Genomic DNA, 17,055 nt, shown 5'->3' with positions numbered 1-17,055 from the left:
TTCTGCTGTTAAAGCAAGCAGGTTTCTTTAACACTTCAGCAGCATTATGGGCTGAATGAGGCCGAGATTTACGATGATCTGAGAAAACTGAATTTGGGGTTTTTACTGAAAGTAAGCCAACGTCAACAAAATGAACAGAAAGAAACATACAGTGTATACATACATAAATGTATCTCGTGTGTTATGATTACACGAGTTTCACTTCATAAGCTTAATTACATGCACTGATAAATCATTAATGAAATGCAGCTGTAGTTTAAGAAATAACCTGAAACATATGTAAACATGATATAAATGCACATTCAAAGAGAACATAAATCTGATTGAAATAGATAACAAGCATCTTTTATTTCATTAAAATCAATATCAAAAGAACTTTCATGTTTTTATTTCAGCGCATCGTGTCTTCAAAAATTATGACTGACCAAAATGTGGATCATGAGAAGCTCATATGTGTAAAATATATTTGAACTAACTTCATTACAATCTTCCGGGCTATATTACAATATCAACACTCAAAACTAACAACCTTTTAAAAATAAGTTGGAAGGAAATCCCTAAAAATATTTCTTTTTTTTTGTATAGACAATTTATGTGGCTGATTTAACACAAAGTGATAAAGACCGAATAAAACCCACCCACTCCGATACTTACAAGGTGCATCCAACACCACAAATACAAAAACTACAGTCAGCTTTAGAGTGCATACAAGTCCCAGTGAGTGTCTCATTGTCACAGTGATTTAAAACAGTCTCTTTTTGTGAAACACACTCATACACTCACAGCGTCCCTGACATAAAGTGAGCATTAGTTCACTTTATGAACTAATGTCTTTCACGGGGATCGGCCTTGGCACTCCTGGGCCCTGAACTGGAGCTGGAGGTCGGGAAGGAGCCTCGTTTGCTTCCTGGGACCAGTAATCCACTTCTCCATACCTGAAACTGACAGCATATTTGGGCTCAGTTAAAGCTGTAAGTTGTGCAATGAAAGGCTTTAATTAATCCGTGTTATTTTGTATTCTTCCATAGATCGAAAACTTTTAATTTTACCAACTGGAATTATAAACTAAATTTGATTAAACTGCATTAACTGGAGCAAAGTTGGAATGAACTTAAATACATCTGAATCTGCACTGATTTGATTATATATTTTAGTTATTTTGCTTTGTAAAAAGCCTTGAGATGATTTTTTTTTTGTGAATTATAAACTTGATAAAACATAACTGAATTAATACAAAATTAATAAAAAACAGGTTCACAGATATTACATATGTTTTGAAAAATAAAATGCATACCCTGAAATGGGAACAGAGGTCACTGTTGGAGCTGGAGGCTGGAGTTAAATACAGAAACACACAAAAAGAAAACAAGAAATATCCAGTTAAGATATGTCTAAAACAAAAAGCAAAACAGGAAGATATGAACTGAAACATTATTTCTGACAAATGTCTTTTAAATAAAAAATAAAAAAATAATAATAAAGCTGCTGCTGTGACTACTTTGACATGTAAACTTACCCTTTCAGGTGGAACTTGTCTTGGAGGCTGAATTGTCACATCTGTTTGAACGTTACCATTTGTTGGTGCATTTGCATTTCTGTTTCCTGTACTGCGTGTTCTTTAAACAAAAGCAGGAAAGATTTTTCTCAAAAACATGCACATTTTAAAAGACTATATGAATGCGTGTTGTAAGTTAGACATTTTCTTTATTTTACTTTTTTCTTCGTTTCAAGCAGATGTCTAGGGAATCCCTTTTGAACACGTAGAGCAGCACCAGAATGGCAGCGACGAGAAGAGGGACAATCAACAGGAAGAAGATCAACAGCCCGTTCCTGAGGGAGTAATCTGAGACAACATTGAACTCAGAGATGATTCGCCAAGAAATGCGATAAGCAACAAATAACTGACATCTGCTAAACACCACTTACAGGTTTCCTTAGATGTGTAATTCACTCATTTTGGAGAATAAGTAAATCAATCTGTTGATGTGCTTTTAAAAATATTCATAAACATCCAAAAACTAAAAAACTGCAATGCATTTTTAAAGAACAAGTTTGGATTCATCATGCATTTCCCATTTTTAAGATACAACTTACAACCATTAACCAACTCCTGGCATAATTATGGCTTGATATGTGACTACTCTTTGTTGAATTTCTAGAATTCACTTAAATTGATTTTCTTAAAAATCAGAGCAGTAAATACGGAGCACAAACTATCAATACAACTGAGAAGAAATTCAAACCTATTCTTCTTTATTTACTTCAAAATCAGTTTTGAGAATTATTCTGCTAATGGCAGATCCAGCTTCAACTATTGACATAAAACTATTTGATGGAAAATTGGTTAGGATGTGTGGGAACAAAGAACTACCAATAAAATTCCCTGAACACTATTGTCCACCATGGACTGCTGGCCACCCAAAAAGAAGAAAACTCGTTCTGAAAATCATCAACCTCAACTATAATTGATAAGCTACCCACATATACATGCCAAATCCTTTTTCAAGAAACATTTTATGATCAAACTCTCAAGCATGGTGGTGGTAGCATCACCCTGTGGTATCATGCTGCCACTGATACCAAAGGAGGAAAAAAAAACACAAACATGTCCAAATTCTCATGGATCACAAACACTTCCTAAATGATTTCAGGAAAGTTAAAGTAGGCCAACGCTGCTTATGCAAAGACCAAGTTCTGTGGATTATGCCTAAAAGATAGATCAGTACCAAGAAACCAACCAATTTAAATGAACTAACAAACGTGTTGGGTTTCTCTACATCGACGTGAGATTAATTTTACAAATTTGGCAACATGTGAACTAAATTCTTGTTTTCAAACGCAATTAAGGTTAGTAGTTGATCAACATCCAGTTGAAATCAATTAATAATAAACCAAAACAGTTATGATAATCATTCCCAAACAAAGTTTAGACTAAAACTCTGTGCAGGTGACCTTAAATTAATTCTACAACTTTGTGTGCACATTTAAAGAATTTAAATGTACCTATCATGGCAGGACCGCTGTCGATGCTGCCACCTCGGCCTGCTTTGTTGCAGTTGGGTGGAGCCCAACCGTTGTCACAGTGGCAGTGTCCCTGATCGTTGCACACCTGGATGAATGAAAAACAGCCAGTGAAGTGTCTGGCATTTCAATATTGACTGATAAAAGAGTTTACAAAAAGTTAAAGGCTTGTTTTACTCCTCGTCCACTGCAGGTGGTCTGTGCATCGCAGCCCAGCTTTGGGTCCAGAACTGACGCGTTCACACACTTGAAGTCCACGCAGGTCTAAAGTAGAGGATCGAAAACATCCAGTCAAACTTAATCTGCCGTTTTACTTCCGTCTCCTCAACAGAACATTGTAAATATTATTGGCTCACCTTTCCATTGTCACACGGACTGCCAGGGTTAACATAAGCCGGATCCAGAACGTCGGTTCCAAGGTTGAAATCTGCATTGATACATTTGGATCCCTGAACTATCTCAATGCTGATTTGGGCACCAGCAGGGTGGTTGTTTAAATCCACATTAGTGCACTGCACCTTTCCACATTTGGCATTCCTATAAAAGAGATACTAGTATTACTGCAAAGTATATATATTTTTAAATTCAACTAGATGCCACTTTATTTCTGTTTTCTTCAAGATTTGCAGTTCACTTGCGTCTCGGTAATTAAAATAAAAATGCAATTCTTTTTACAGAAATCAATAGCCAGCTGATAAAAACAAATATCTCAATTTCCACATAAATGAATAGTTAAGACCAATAAAAAAAAAGGAAAAAAAAAAAAGATTTTTCATAAAGAAATTTTATGGCCTACAAAAAACCCGATACCCTTTGAAGTGAAAAAATTAGTACATATACCTGCATTTTTTATTTTCATAGACGTGTCTGTTTCACTTCGTATGTACGCAAGCGGCTTTCTAAGCACACGTAGTGCAGGAAGCGCGTGCATCAGATAACGTACGTGACAATCACAGAGTTCAAGGAAGGCTTAAAGTGGGTGTCTATGCAAGTTAAGCTGTTTTTATTAAGTTTTCCCCTTTGTTGCTACTTTTCCAATATGTGTGTGAGTCAAAACAGGATGTGGTTTTAACCGAAATGTATGCAGCTGTGCCGCTGGGCTCTTCTCTACTCGTCTGCCTTCAGTGACAGAGTCTTCGACCGCTTCAGGCCTTCGAAATAAAACATTTAAAGGCAAATATTGATCTTTCTCATTTCTTATCAGTTTCTCTACCCTTTTTGTTAATAATTTCCATAGCACCTTCACAGGGAGGGTAAGCCTCAAAGCAGTCATTCCTAAAGAAGCAATCAGTGCTTCACAAGTATCCAAAGGATGGGCTTTCACAGTTCCTGTGTGTCTGCTTCACCAGACGTCAGATGTGCTTTACGTGGGCGGTGGGGGGAAAAGAAAATCTCAGCTGTTGCTCTGTAGTTTAAGGTTCTCTTTTTTAAGAGAGAAGTAAAGTTTGGATTTTATGTAGAAGTCAAGGCTCCAGAGATTGACTGCTGAGTGGAGTTGCATAAAGTCTAGCTTTAAGTTTCTTTTGCAAGTTCCTGTCATCTGTTAGTGCAGGTCTGCCTGACGAACTTCATGCTTCCGTCTGCCGGGAAGCTTCAGGTCAATGAGGTTTTCATTTTTCAGCAATACTTACGACTTTCCCACAATGTTACCTGTACCAAATCCCTGCTTTAATGTCTGTGGGATCTCTAATTACTTAAAAAAACAAAATCTAGGAAAAGATGAGACACTAGCCCAAATATACACATGAGCTAAGCTGCTATGAAAGCAGCCCAGGCCTCCTGATCACGCACAAGCTGATTCCTTTTGGAACATGTGCCGCACTGATGCAGCAAGTCATGACAAGAAATGACGTACCAGTATGTCTTTCGGTATGTCTATGCACAGTAAACATCATTTTAATGTGTTGCATGTGGCAGATTTTGAATTATGGTGCTGAAAAGACCATTTTTTGGATTATATTTTAATTTACTGACCCACACCTGAAACTTTTGAAGTGTTAGTACTTACGCCACGGTACATTTGATGTAGCCTCCACTGCTGGTGATGCCACAGTTCCCAAACACGTTGCCCTTTACATTTTCATATTCAAAGCAAATATCATCTGCCTTTTTTGCACCTATTCAAGAAGGAAAGTATCAAATATGAGCAGCAAGAGAAGAAATTAAATTACTTAACAAGAGAGAAAAACATACGTCAATCATTTTAATTCGTTACAAAAATAATATTAGATCGAAACAAGTAACAGCATAAACCAAATGGATTTCTCGAACGATCACAACAGAACATACCTGATCCAAACAGTTGTAAACACTGGTAATCGTACGTCTGGCAGCGTCCTTCATAGCAATAGGCTGCATCGTTTTTGCATGGCAGTCCATCCATGATGTAAAAGTCTTGAGGGCAAAATCCACTTTTGCCATTACAATACTCCGGAAGATCGCAGACGTCGAGTGACTTTCTGCACTGAGTTCCAGCCACTTTGAACTACCAGAGACAGGGAAGTAAAAATAATCGCTTTGACATGGCGAAGGCAAAAGGGATGAAATTTCACCTGTACTGAAAGGGTTTGCAGACCTGACACTTCTCACAGCAGTAACCATGAGCACAAGAGGAACCACGAGTCAGTTTGCAGGTGGCAGCATCACAGCACTCGTTCTTACATTCCTGTGTGAAATAAAAAGGGAACAAACTATAACAGCACATTATACATCCAAAATGAACTGTTTTAACTCTGAAACATGCACACAATAAGAACATCTCAAATAAAAGAACAGTGGACAAGACAGACAGACAGACAGACAGACAGACAATACTTTATCGATCCCCATACAATACATAGCATACAATAATAACAAATTTTTTTTAAAAACAATTAAAAATATATACCTCACTTATATGTTTTTGGAAACTTCAACAGTGGTTTTCTAAAGGTTCATTAGGGAACTCCTTTTTAAAATGTTTAAACAGAGTTGCCTTGATACATATTTTTCAACTATATTTTAAAGGAGCAAAGCCTGGATCACCTGTGACCTGAAAAAACTGCTTAACGAGGGGAAAAAAGCCTTCAGGGAGGGGCAGAGGGAGTTACTGGGGAGTGTAGAACAGTAATGTTGATATTAGAGCAAGGAAGGAACTGAAGAAACTGCTTACCAGGGGGAAAAGCCTTCAGGAAGGGACAGAAGGAGTTATTGGGGAGTGTAGAACAGTAACTTAAAGTTAAAATTAGAGGAAGAAAGGAAGTGACATAAGGAATTGTTGGGAAATGTTGGCAGAGCAGCAACTTAAAGTCAACATTAAAAGCAAGGAACACTTTTGCAATGTCAGATTCTCCAAAACACAATCAGTGTGTCAGCAGCACAGGAGAACCACAGAGCACTGTACTCTCATCATTCCTTTTCACTCTGTGCACATTCGAATTGCATAACAAATCTAAGTCCACTGGTCAGCAGAAATACTCAGATGACTAATTCAGAGACGGACAAGAATTTGAGTATAAACAACTTTTTGACCTCTTTGTTTCCTGAGTGGAAACATTCCTCTTGTCTTAGACGTCAACGAAACAAGAGATGATTGTACAAACAAGGAGAAGTAGGAATAGGTCAAACACCATGTCCCTCGTGGAAGATGAAGTGGTTACGGTAAAGGAGTATAAATATCTCATATCTTGGTTGTCCAACCAGATAACTAGATTGGACTCGAGACACAATTGCAGACATTTGTGAGAAGAGAGAGTAAAATATACTAGTTCCTACAGTATTTGTAGCAAAACGCTACATCTCTTCTACATGTCTGTCATGATCTGATGGGGAAGCAGCATCAGAATCAGGGACTTAAAAATCTTAAGCTGACAAAGAAGGATGCTTCAAAAGCACAATGAGCATCTTTGTGAAAAAGAGAACAACAACAGTGTTTTCAGTCAGAGTTTTACTCACATCGTCTGTAAATACAGACCTGTCCCATCTATACAGAGTTTACGTTTTTTATAAGAGGGCCCCTTCACATAGGAAAAAAAGACACTCTTTGACGGGTGAGGTCAGAATTATTCGTGCAACATGCACAATGTGTGTTTTTTTACTGCCATTTAAAAAAAAACCCAAAAAACAAATGTCAGTCTACGTCACTCAGAGGAGAGCTCTGAAACTCTAAATGGCACAACAATTATAATTACAATAGCATTTTGTTATTAATGTTTTCTTCCACTCACACTGCTTCTCTACAAAAAGGGATTTTATCTTGTAACTCTTCAGGCAAAATGTCAGCCTGGAAAACAAATACCATCCTTTAGTATCCCAGTAACCAGCCTATGTGCAATTTGGAGGTGTGCACAGTTCTCCTCAGGCGGAAGCCCTTTTACACACCACGGCCAGGGCACAGGGATTTCTGTGCAAGGCATCCAAGTACGGCACTCCTATTGAAGGTTGAGGTCTTTCATTGCTGTTGCTTGAGAAGATCTTTTCTGGTTGAAGCCAGTGCAGAGGCAAGGTGTGACTTGCCTCTGGCTGTTACAGTGAATTATTACTTGAAAGTGCTGCCAGCACACTAATTGTTCAAGCACTGGCAGGAGCCCAACTACACAATCTACTGCTGTTATCAAACTCCTCTATGCCATGCTTGGAAAAAACATGCTGCCAACAAGATACCTAATCAGATCCCTGTAAAGGTTTTGAGCATGCTCAGACAGTATGGGAACTTTGTTTGTGATACAACCCTGAACATATCTTCAAGAACCTGGAAATACTGTCCATGTTCTGGTTGATTTTTAACTCCTAACTAGTGTTTTATAGGTCAGGAGGAGGCCTAACTCTGACCTATAAACTACTACTTACTTCAGTTAAATTTCATTCAGTGATGTACTTTGATGTGCGAATTATTGTCCACAAAAAGGCGACATCGACACAGTTTCTGTGTCAGATTCACACAGTAGGCACTAAAGCTTCTGTGCACCAGTTTGCAAAGTCCAGAAATCCAACAAAAACAAAGAACAATTTTTGGTAACACTTTATTTGACAGGGTGTGAATAAGACTGACATGACACTGTTATAAACATGACATAACACCTGCCATGAACATGAAGGAGTCTTTATGAATATTTATGACTGGTGTCATAAAGAGTCATTCGGTAAATCACGACACTTTTAATACAAAGTTGACAATATTCAAAATGTCTTCATTATGACAACTTGACATTAACCAAGAAATCATGATTTGTCATAAATTTGTTATAAAAGTATTACCGATTACACTTAAAAAATTATGTAGGTAAGAGATAATGTTAATGACACTGTAATAACTCTTAATGACATCGTCATAAATGGTGATACTTGTTCAACTTGATGAAAGAGGAATTGTTAATGACTATTTTTAAAGCTTAATTAAATCTTTATTGTTCGTCCTACTTGTTCCGCTTTATTTCAGGAAGGGAGAAATAATTACTGTTTTAACGTTTTTGACAGTGTAATAACACTTAACGACATTATTATGACTACTATTATGACATATTTATTACATATGATCATTATCGGTCATGTCAGTCTTATTCACAACCCGTCAAATGTAGCGTTACCCAATTTTCTAACTTCTTTACCTCTTTTGTGCCACAGTCGCATTCCTCTCCTTTGTCCAGGCGTCCGTTGCCACATTCAGCGGTGCCAATCACGTCTGATGCCGAAGGTTGATTTCTAAGACACACGCCTCCCCCGCGGACAATCAAAGACTCAAAGTCTTGCTCGCTGCATTTACTGAACTGGACGGCACCGCTACAAAGTAACAGCATTAAACAAACAAAGCGGGCTAGAGTGAAACAAAAGTAATGTCAAAAAGCTTCTATGTTGTTTTAATGAAAAACTACGAAAGAAATATGGATATAGAATACAATAGGTGGATAATGTTTTACCCGGCTCCCGCTGACATGATGCAGCTCTTTCCGTTACAGGTGCAGCCACTGGAGTCGTGATTCATGCCCAGGTTATGGCCCATCTCATGGGCCACCACAGTGGAAACAAAATTCAAGTTGTCATTGCTGTACTGTGAAAACAAAGCGTGGTATTTAGCTAAAAAAAAGAAAAGATCTGTTTTTAAACATACAACCATGGCAAGAGAGCTGGCAAAGGTTTATGCTTTTAAGATTTTGCATTTCATGATAAAAACACATCTAGATCTTGCATAGTCCTTAAAATTGAGTAAATATGATTTAAAATAATATACAAGTTCATTTGTTAAGGAAAGCTAAGCTAAAACTGTACTTGGTGTAGAAAAGTTAATTTTGCTGCTTCCATAGGAACTGAGAACAACAACTGGATTTTACTAAGCAAAGGTATTTTTTAGCCAGTTGAATAAAAGCCATTGTTTTGGCAGTTGCCAGGTTTTGGTAATGTTTATGATTCTAGGCATGCATATAACGCCATGTCTGACTAATAATAGTAAGAAAAAATAATTCACAGGGGAGGACATCCAACAGCATTCATGTTAAGTGCAAAACTCTTAAGTACAATGAAAATGATCACATTGAAAACAGGTTATAAACAGCATATCTTAATAATAGTGAAACAGGAGTTGAAGTTAAAGGTGCATAGCACTGTTTTGCAAGTTAAAACAGCACAAATAGAAAACATCAAGTACGGTTCCTTCCATGACTGTGGTCTCTTTTTGTAACGATGTGAAAAAGCCTTGAAATAAATAAATGTAATGGACATTGAGTGACCAGAGGACCTACTCTTTGCTACATAGTCAGCAATGTTTTGACAGTTTTTTTTTATACCTCCCTTCCCATCACCTTCACTTCACTTAGTAACAATATACATTTCTGTCCTCATGCAGCTCAGTTTCTCACTTCCAGTTGATCAGGCAAGTAGATATTTTCTTGCAGCTATTTTCTGGTTTATGTAGGTCAGCATGCATCTGCAATACATAACTTCTTGTCTTTATGATTTTGAAGAGCATTAACTAGGTCTCTGCTCTGTCCAAGGAAACAGGTCCAAAGGTTAAAAGCTTAAAAATGACTATGTAATCATGCATCAGATAAGAAAGGTTTATGGATGCCAGCAAGTTTGAAGCCTGCATAACAAATTTGCTCCAAATAAGTACTGGATTTTATTTTTTATCTGTGTTAAAGCAAAAAAAAGAAAAGGTTTATTATAATGCAAAAATGGCAACTCAACTAAGTTTCTAACTTTGTATATAATAAAATGTCTTAAACTTAAGAAATCTTCTCTAAAACATGAAATCAAAGCTTTGTTTAAGTGGCATAATACCCAGAGCAATAAATCGGCATAAACACAGCATATTAATGGTCTAGCATGGTGGTGGAAGGTTAATGATATGGGCTAGTTTTGGAGTCGCAACTAAAATTATTTTAAGCAGTCACAAGATCCTTAGTAAACCAAAGCACTCCACTCTGAAAAGTGAAGACACTCATCAATCAGATGAAATCTTACCAAAATAAAGCTGTGAAGCGGAAAGCAAACAAAAGCAGCAACCTAAAGCAAAATCGCTAAATAAATAAAAAGCCGAGGCACTGCACTCACTAATCCGAACTTGACTGAAGAGGTTGCAACAAAACCTCAAGCAAGTTGTGCAAAATAGATGCAAACAGTTCTAAAAACCTAAAAGCATGCAAGTCAAGACTGGAAAAATATTCCTTCATAATGGCATGTTAAACTGATAAGGTGTTATCAAAATAAATTTGTGTTGTTCGGCAGATAAACCACCAGCCACTGAGCCAGTGGGTGTACTTAGTTTTTAAAGGTAGTTTTTGCATTTTGACTCCAACTCTTTACATCAAACAAAGAGTTTATAGATGTTACTTTCTACTTTCTGCAGCAGCTATAAATACACACACAGCCATTTGTAAATCAGAGTGCCAAAAGCATCTAAAAAATGCGGCAACCGAAAGAAAGAAGGTTTGCCATGGAGGTTAGAGGCATTCCAGTCAGACCTGTTTCGCCGGTGTGTCACTTAGAGCTTGAGACAGTCAGCAGTCCCCCATTAATAAAGCATACCGTGTCAGATTTCCTGTAAAAGCTTATTGTGTCAAAGCACCGTTGTGTCAGCAGGGGTTCGAGGTTAAAACAGAACCTACCACGTTAATTCCTCCAGAGCTCGCAACGGAGCAGACGGTGCCAACATAGGCCATGCCCAAAACGCCACCGCCGTATGACCCCGACCGACCGCTGGCAGTCACATGGAGAAACAAACAAGGTTAAAGTCTTCTCTAACAACCTCAAGCACAGACAGAAACCTAAGTTAATGGCTTGTTCTGCTAAATAAAAACAGACGAATGCTACTTACACAATGAGCTGACCGATGTCGTGCCTGATCTTTGGCAACAGCGTGCTCTTCCTCCATTTAACAAACTCTCCCAGCACCTGTCCAGCAGAGCCGTCCACACTGAAAGGATTACTCTGCTTAAAAATCTCCAGGCCCACAAGCACAACTCGGATATTGAGCGGTTTGTAGTACTAAAAGAAAAAAAGAAAAAAAGAGAGGCCGATTTATGTTAGCATCAGCGATTATCGGTACAATTGAGGCAATTCTTAGTTTAAAGATTGTAAAGATACTAGAGCCTGTGCAAAAGAATAACAAAGATATCTACAAACACAGCAGAAACTCTCACCCCGTCCAAGAGGTTTGCCATTTGCACCATCTCCTCTCTGACTGCCGTTTCATTTTGTTGCTTGTAATTATACTGTTAAAAAAGGTCAAATGTTTACAAAAACAAACCACATTCTGAACAATAAAATAAACGTGCATAATCACTTGATTCAGCCTTGTAGCATAGCTCTGAGTCACATAATTGCAATGTTTAAAAGTTCAATATGTTACAAGAAGATTGATGACTGCCAAAGTATTATTTCTTAATGAAATGTTACACTAAGATCAAACTCTCTGATGGAGAAGATGAAAAGATGACAGATGAAGGTAAGCGTTTAGGAAACGCCGAGAAAGATTTTTGAAAGAGATTTTAGAAGTTTAAAAAGTAAACAACCTTCTTTACTGACAAACTTTATACATTATATAGTAGTGGCCAAAGAAAGCACATAATTTTCCATTTAAATGCATTTATTAAGCTTAAGGTTATGGTGTATCACTTGAAAATTTTTCAAATAACGCCTTGTTAAAAATTACAATGCATTTTGTTAGTGGGGACACATTTATTAACATGTAATGTATCTACATTAATATGTTAGAAACTATAGAATATTGAACAGATGCTACACAAAGTGTCTAAACCAGTTGCAGGACACCGATAATTATGAACTAGAGTTTCAGACGGCTGATTTAAAGGAATGTCTCTAGTGGTTGTTGTAGTTATGACTAATTCTTATCAGGGCCTATTTAGAGAGACCAAAGTTCCCTCTGAAAGTGAAAGATCACCTTTGAGCAAATAAGTTATGTTGTCTTTCTGACATAATCAATAAATGCCACAACAATCCCCGGACTTTAGTCCTCATTGTTCATAGGATTTCTCATCCCTCACAACCTGTTGCTCCTGAACTCAGATCCAACAAGTTCTGCAGTGACGTTGCTGATTTGGTAGCTAAATTGAGAAGAAGACAAGCAGGATCTGGGTGCAGCTCTGGTAGTAGCTTGACTATAACCCATAAACCTTCAGAAGAATAGGACATCGAGATTATTGGATCCCTTAATCTGGTGCATCCAAGTAAAAAAAAAATAAAAATAAAAAAAGTCTCAGTCTCAATACTCAAACATTTTTTTTTCAACAATTATTCTCTAAGCCAGTGGTCTCCAGCTCCAATCCTCAAGGGTCGGTATCCTAAAACTTTTCGATGTCTCTCTGCTTCAGCACACATGGGTTGAGTCCACTTACTAAGGGACGTGTCTGGAACACCAAGGTGTCCAGGAAGCATCCTAACCAGACACCTGAGCCACCTCAACTGGCTCCTCTTGACATGGAGGAGCAGCGGCTCTACACCGAGTCCCTCCTGAAAGACTGAGCTTCTCACCCTATCGCTAAAGGAGAGCCATTTAAGTCAGCCGTGTCTTCATCACGACAGACCAGTTCATTGGTTAAATCAGGATGTATTTTACTGATAAAACGAAAAGTAAATCACAAACACTCACCCTGAGGTTATCGACGACCAGCACCAACTCTACGTAACTGGTTTGAGGTAAAGCGCGTTTTCTCTGTTGAGACAAAAATGAGTCAAAGGAAAAGGATTTAGACAGAAAAGCCTCCATTTTACACTCTAAACATTTAGATGTAGAACGAACCCTTAGGAGAGAAGTCATGGACTGGGCAGGCTCAAAGGGTTCATAGTTGGGCGTTGATGTCGCTTCACCAACGACCCCGCAGGTGACTGGCTCAGAATGAGAGTCCTTCAGGAGGTAGAGAGCGTGCTCGTTGGTGGTGGACGCCGGAACGGGCTCGAGTCCAAACGTCTCGTTTTCAAGGAGGATCACACCCCTGTGGAGACGTAGAGCACAGCAGGCTAAAGGAATGATATAGAGCGGTACCATGGAAGTTCAGCGGCTCAGCAATCAAATAAAAATGGATCGGTAGCAATGAACTCCAGGGAATGGCTGCATGATATTGCAAAAACAGAGAGTTGGGTTGCAGTTAGAACACATTTTTCTCAAACTTCGGGCTTAGAGTCATAATAACGTCTTGGTTATTATAATTTTAGAGTCCCAACCTGAATGTGACAGGTTGGGACCTGTCACCTGAATGTTTGGAGGGAGCTAAAGTTTAGGGTGATTTCTCCTCAGAAATGTGGAGCTCATCAACAAAAATACATCGTCAAAATACCAGTGGAAAACTGCAAAAAGCAGCTCTGTGATCAGTGATTGGATCTGACTGCTGTAACAAATGTTTAGGAGGGGTATAAATGATTTTCAAAATAGCATTTTACAAAATAGAAATAAAAAAACAAATACTTTTGAAAGTTTGATGATCTTTCCAGAGTCGCCAGTCTCATTTTATTTTGTTTTATTTTTGGAGCTTCTTATCAACAGAAAAAGGGAGGCTGGTCACAAGATGTCAGAATAAAAAAGCTTTTTAAAATAACAACCTTTAAGCAGGCAAGAAATATACAACTCATTAAGTTCACATTTCTGGAATTTCTTTTTTCTTTTGTTGGTCTGATGAAATATACAAATCACAAAGATCACGTTTTCAATAACTGTAAGCAGAAAACAAAAATAAAGGATTGAAGATGTGCTTTTGTAATTAATTAATTAAGTTCCTGAAATAAATAAACTCCAACTGGAATGTAAAATGTTCTGCATGCCAATAATCCAAGCAAAGGTAGAAACCTGAGGCCGGAGCACGTGCTGAGCGCAACCACTGAACCTTCGTATCCCTCCACCGACCCATGGTAGTAGCAGTTCACCTGAAAATTTAGAATAATGTAATTTAACACTTTTTTTTTTTCTTAAAGCAGTTCTTATAAGGACGAACGGCCAATCAGGAAACTCACATGTTGTCTTGGATATGAGGTATTGTAGTTACCGCTGGCCTCACGAGAATACTGGACAAAATTTGGGTGTAAAAATCCTCTGAGTAGAAGAAAAAATAAATAAATGTTTCATTTTGAAGATTAAAAATTACCAGTGGATCTTAAAAAATTGTGATATCATCCAAAATGTAACTTAGTTCTGCAGTTAAACTTAAAAAGTGTTCCATGTTTTTGTTTTGGGTTTTTTTGCTTATTTGTTTTGAAAATCTGGCTCACAGCTAATCAAACACAAATTTCAGTTGCTTAGAACAATAAACAGTTAAAGAACTCTGAGAATGCTCAGACTTTTGGAAAGTTCAGTGGAAGGAAGAACTGCCAGGATGCAAATAATTGAGTTTAGATTATGTACAAGCCATAATCATACTTCGACATACACACTTAAAACAAATCACTTTCTCTACTGTAAGTAGGATTGTAGCATTACTCTTAACTGGATCACTGCAATAACTTAAAAGTTTTGATTTTATTAAGATGAACCTCTATCGCCTTCAATGTCAGTGATGATGAGTTCCTACCTGTTCTTTTCCAGATGGAGAATATGCTCTTTGTTGTTGATCATCAGCGTGTAAGATACTTTATCTCCATATGCCTATATGAACACAACACAAACAAACAAACAAAAATAATCACGTAATTATACTAACTCAGATAAAAGGAAGTTAAAGAACATTTATAACGCCAGGAACCTACTACCTCTTCTGTCTGTGAGGTCCGATTGAGACTCCTTGTCCACCTGTTGTTGATCACTTGTGGCTTTACAATGGAGTATTTGGGCAGTTTTGATGTAAACCCACTGAAATCTTCTGGAGGTGGAAAGGAAACAATGCAAAAATACTGCTGCGAAGGAACACTTTGAATAGCAAATGCTAAGAAAGGAATCCATACGCAATCCGAGCACACACCCAGAACAATTGAATTAGGTAACATTTCAATCAATATCCTTTTGTTCTGTTAAATAAAACAACACGATTAAAGTAGAACATACTTCCAGAAGCTGGCCTGTCAATAAATCTGAGGTCAATTAAAAATACTTCTATGACCCGATCGGTCTAAGAGAAATACAGAATTAAAGCGACTTTTCTTTTTCAAAACGAACCCAAAAAACAAACAATTGAAATATCACTCACCCTTGTTTTCTATCTCAGAAATACATAAGTGGAGGATAAAAGCTATGAAAATGGGTTTCCTGATAATCATGATGGTAGAAAAATGTAAAACATCAACATCAGGAAGTCTGATTCCGATAAGACGTCTTTTTCTTTCTGCTCAGGTGCTCTAGTGGGCGTGGCTATGATAGGTGGGCGTATTCCGGGAAAACGCGGAAGAAAAATTACACTTGGGTGACTTGTAAAATCTGTTTTAGAAAGTCACAGTGTTTTTAAGGATAAGGTTTACAACTGAAACTTTGTTGCCATTGTTTACCAGGCAAAGTTTTGTCATGAGTCATTTGGGTGCGCACCATTTTGTAGCTGGTACAGCAGTGGATGCCGTAGGTGGGCGTGATTTGAACTCTTTTTTTAACCTGTACAAGTGGTTTATAACTAGGAAGTCTCTTTCAGATCCACACACAGACATAAAAGGCTGTAGAGGAATCCGGACCGTAAGGCAGATACAGCTGCTGTTACCAGACTCGTCCACAAGATGGCACCATAGTTTAAGGATCAGAAAAACACAGATCTTCAGATCATATTAGAAACAGCTCGGATGTTTAGCACATATGGAATGTAATAATTTATTGTTAACGCTATTATTAATTTTGATTTCACTTAGAAATAGGGTAATTTTTTTATTTAAATATATGTCAGGGTTTATATATAGTGTTACAAAAATATTTTTAAATAAAGTGCCGTTTATCCCAAAAACTGAGTTTACAGATGGTTTGATTTCATTGATCAAACCATCTTTTATGAGGATCTGCATTCCTCTCACCAGAGTGAAAACGCCAACATGTGTCTTAATTTCCAAAAATTGCCAGGAGTTTGTTTTTACTTGAATCTTCAATTCTTTTCTCTCTCACACTGTGTGTTTTTTCATTGCCATATGCAGTATCTTTGCCTCTCTAACCCCCAGGCAACCCAAATGAAGCTGCTTCTGCAAGATAACAGTGTGTTACATTTTATATTTGTAAAGGGAAAAAAAGAATTGCATTCAATTATTAAATTTCCAATTAAAAGAAAAAAAAACTCCCCTAATGGTCAGTTTTATTTGGCAGTTTGTGTTTGTAAATGCCGTAAATTCCCCTGCTTAATGCTTTCCCAAGAGCCTTGGGCTAAAGAAAATAAATTACCCAGGAATTTCAATCATGACGGCTGTGAAACTCGTCCCAAACTTTTCTAAACTTGCCCTGGAGGAAATATTAACGCATGAACAATTTTCTTAACGTTTTTAATGAATAAATTTGTATTACATTAGTTCCAGCATAATACATTCTGTCGCCCTTTGGTTCTTCAAAAATTTAAAAATAAAAATAAAAACCTTCAGTGTAAACTAACTGTAGAGCAAGCAAAATTTCAATTTTATGTGTGAAGATAAAATCAGGATTACATATAAACTGACAAC

The 17,055-nt window shown here is 37.4% G+C and overlaps 1 protein-coding gene across 2 annotated transcripts; it reads right to left on the bottom strand.

Moving 5' to 3' along the window:
* Positions 1-323: 323 nt before the first annotated feature.
* On the bottom strand, positions 324-15,887 carry adam9b (ADAM metallopeptidase domain 9b). 2 transcript variants are annotated; one of them, XM_007558369.2, is made up of 22 exons: positions 15,624-15,887; positions 15,190-15,296; positions 15,012-15,085; positions 14,458-14,536; positions 14,294-14,370; positions 13,253-13,445; positions 13,103-13,165; positions 11,634-11,705; positions 11,309-11,478; positions 11,100-11,190; positions 8,916-9,046; positions 8,607-8,778; positions 5,597-5,686; positions 5,311-5,506; positions 5,030-5,138; positions 3,378-3,558; positions 3,199-3,285; positions 3,004-3,109; positions 1,714-1,843; positions 1,517-1,616; positions 1,295-1,332; positions 324-941 (listed from the first exon to the last, which is right to left on the bottom strand). In XM_007558369.2, exons 1-22 carry the CDS (start codon positions 15,691-15,693, stop codon positions 818-820), a joined length of 2,460 nt encoding a protein of 819 aa, XP_007558431.1. In that variant the 5' UTR covers positions 15,694-15,887; the 3' UTR covers positions 324-817. The 2 variants fall into 2 exon arrangements, with proteins under 2 accessions (XP_007558431.1, XP_007558430.1); XM_007558368.2 differs by having other exon boundaries at positions 15,190-15,299; positions 15,624-15,886.
* Positions 15,888-17,055: the final 1,168 nt, after the last annotated feature.

The sequence above is a fragment of the Poecilia formosa genome, unplaced genomic scaffold (assembly GCF_000485575.1).
Source record: "Poecilia formosa unplaced genomic scaffold, Poecilia_formosa-5.1.2 Scaffold95, whole genome shotgun sequence".
NCBI classification, from domain to species: Eukaryota; Metazoa; Chordata; class Actinopteri; order Cyprinodontiformes; family Poeciliidae; genus Poecilia; species Poecilia formosa.
This window is presented reverse-complemented; position numbering and strand designations above follow the sequence as displayed.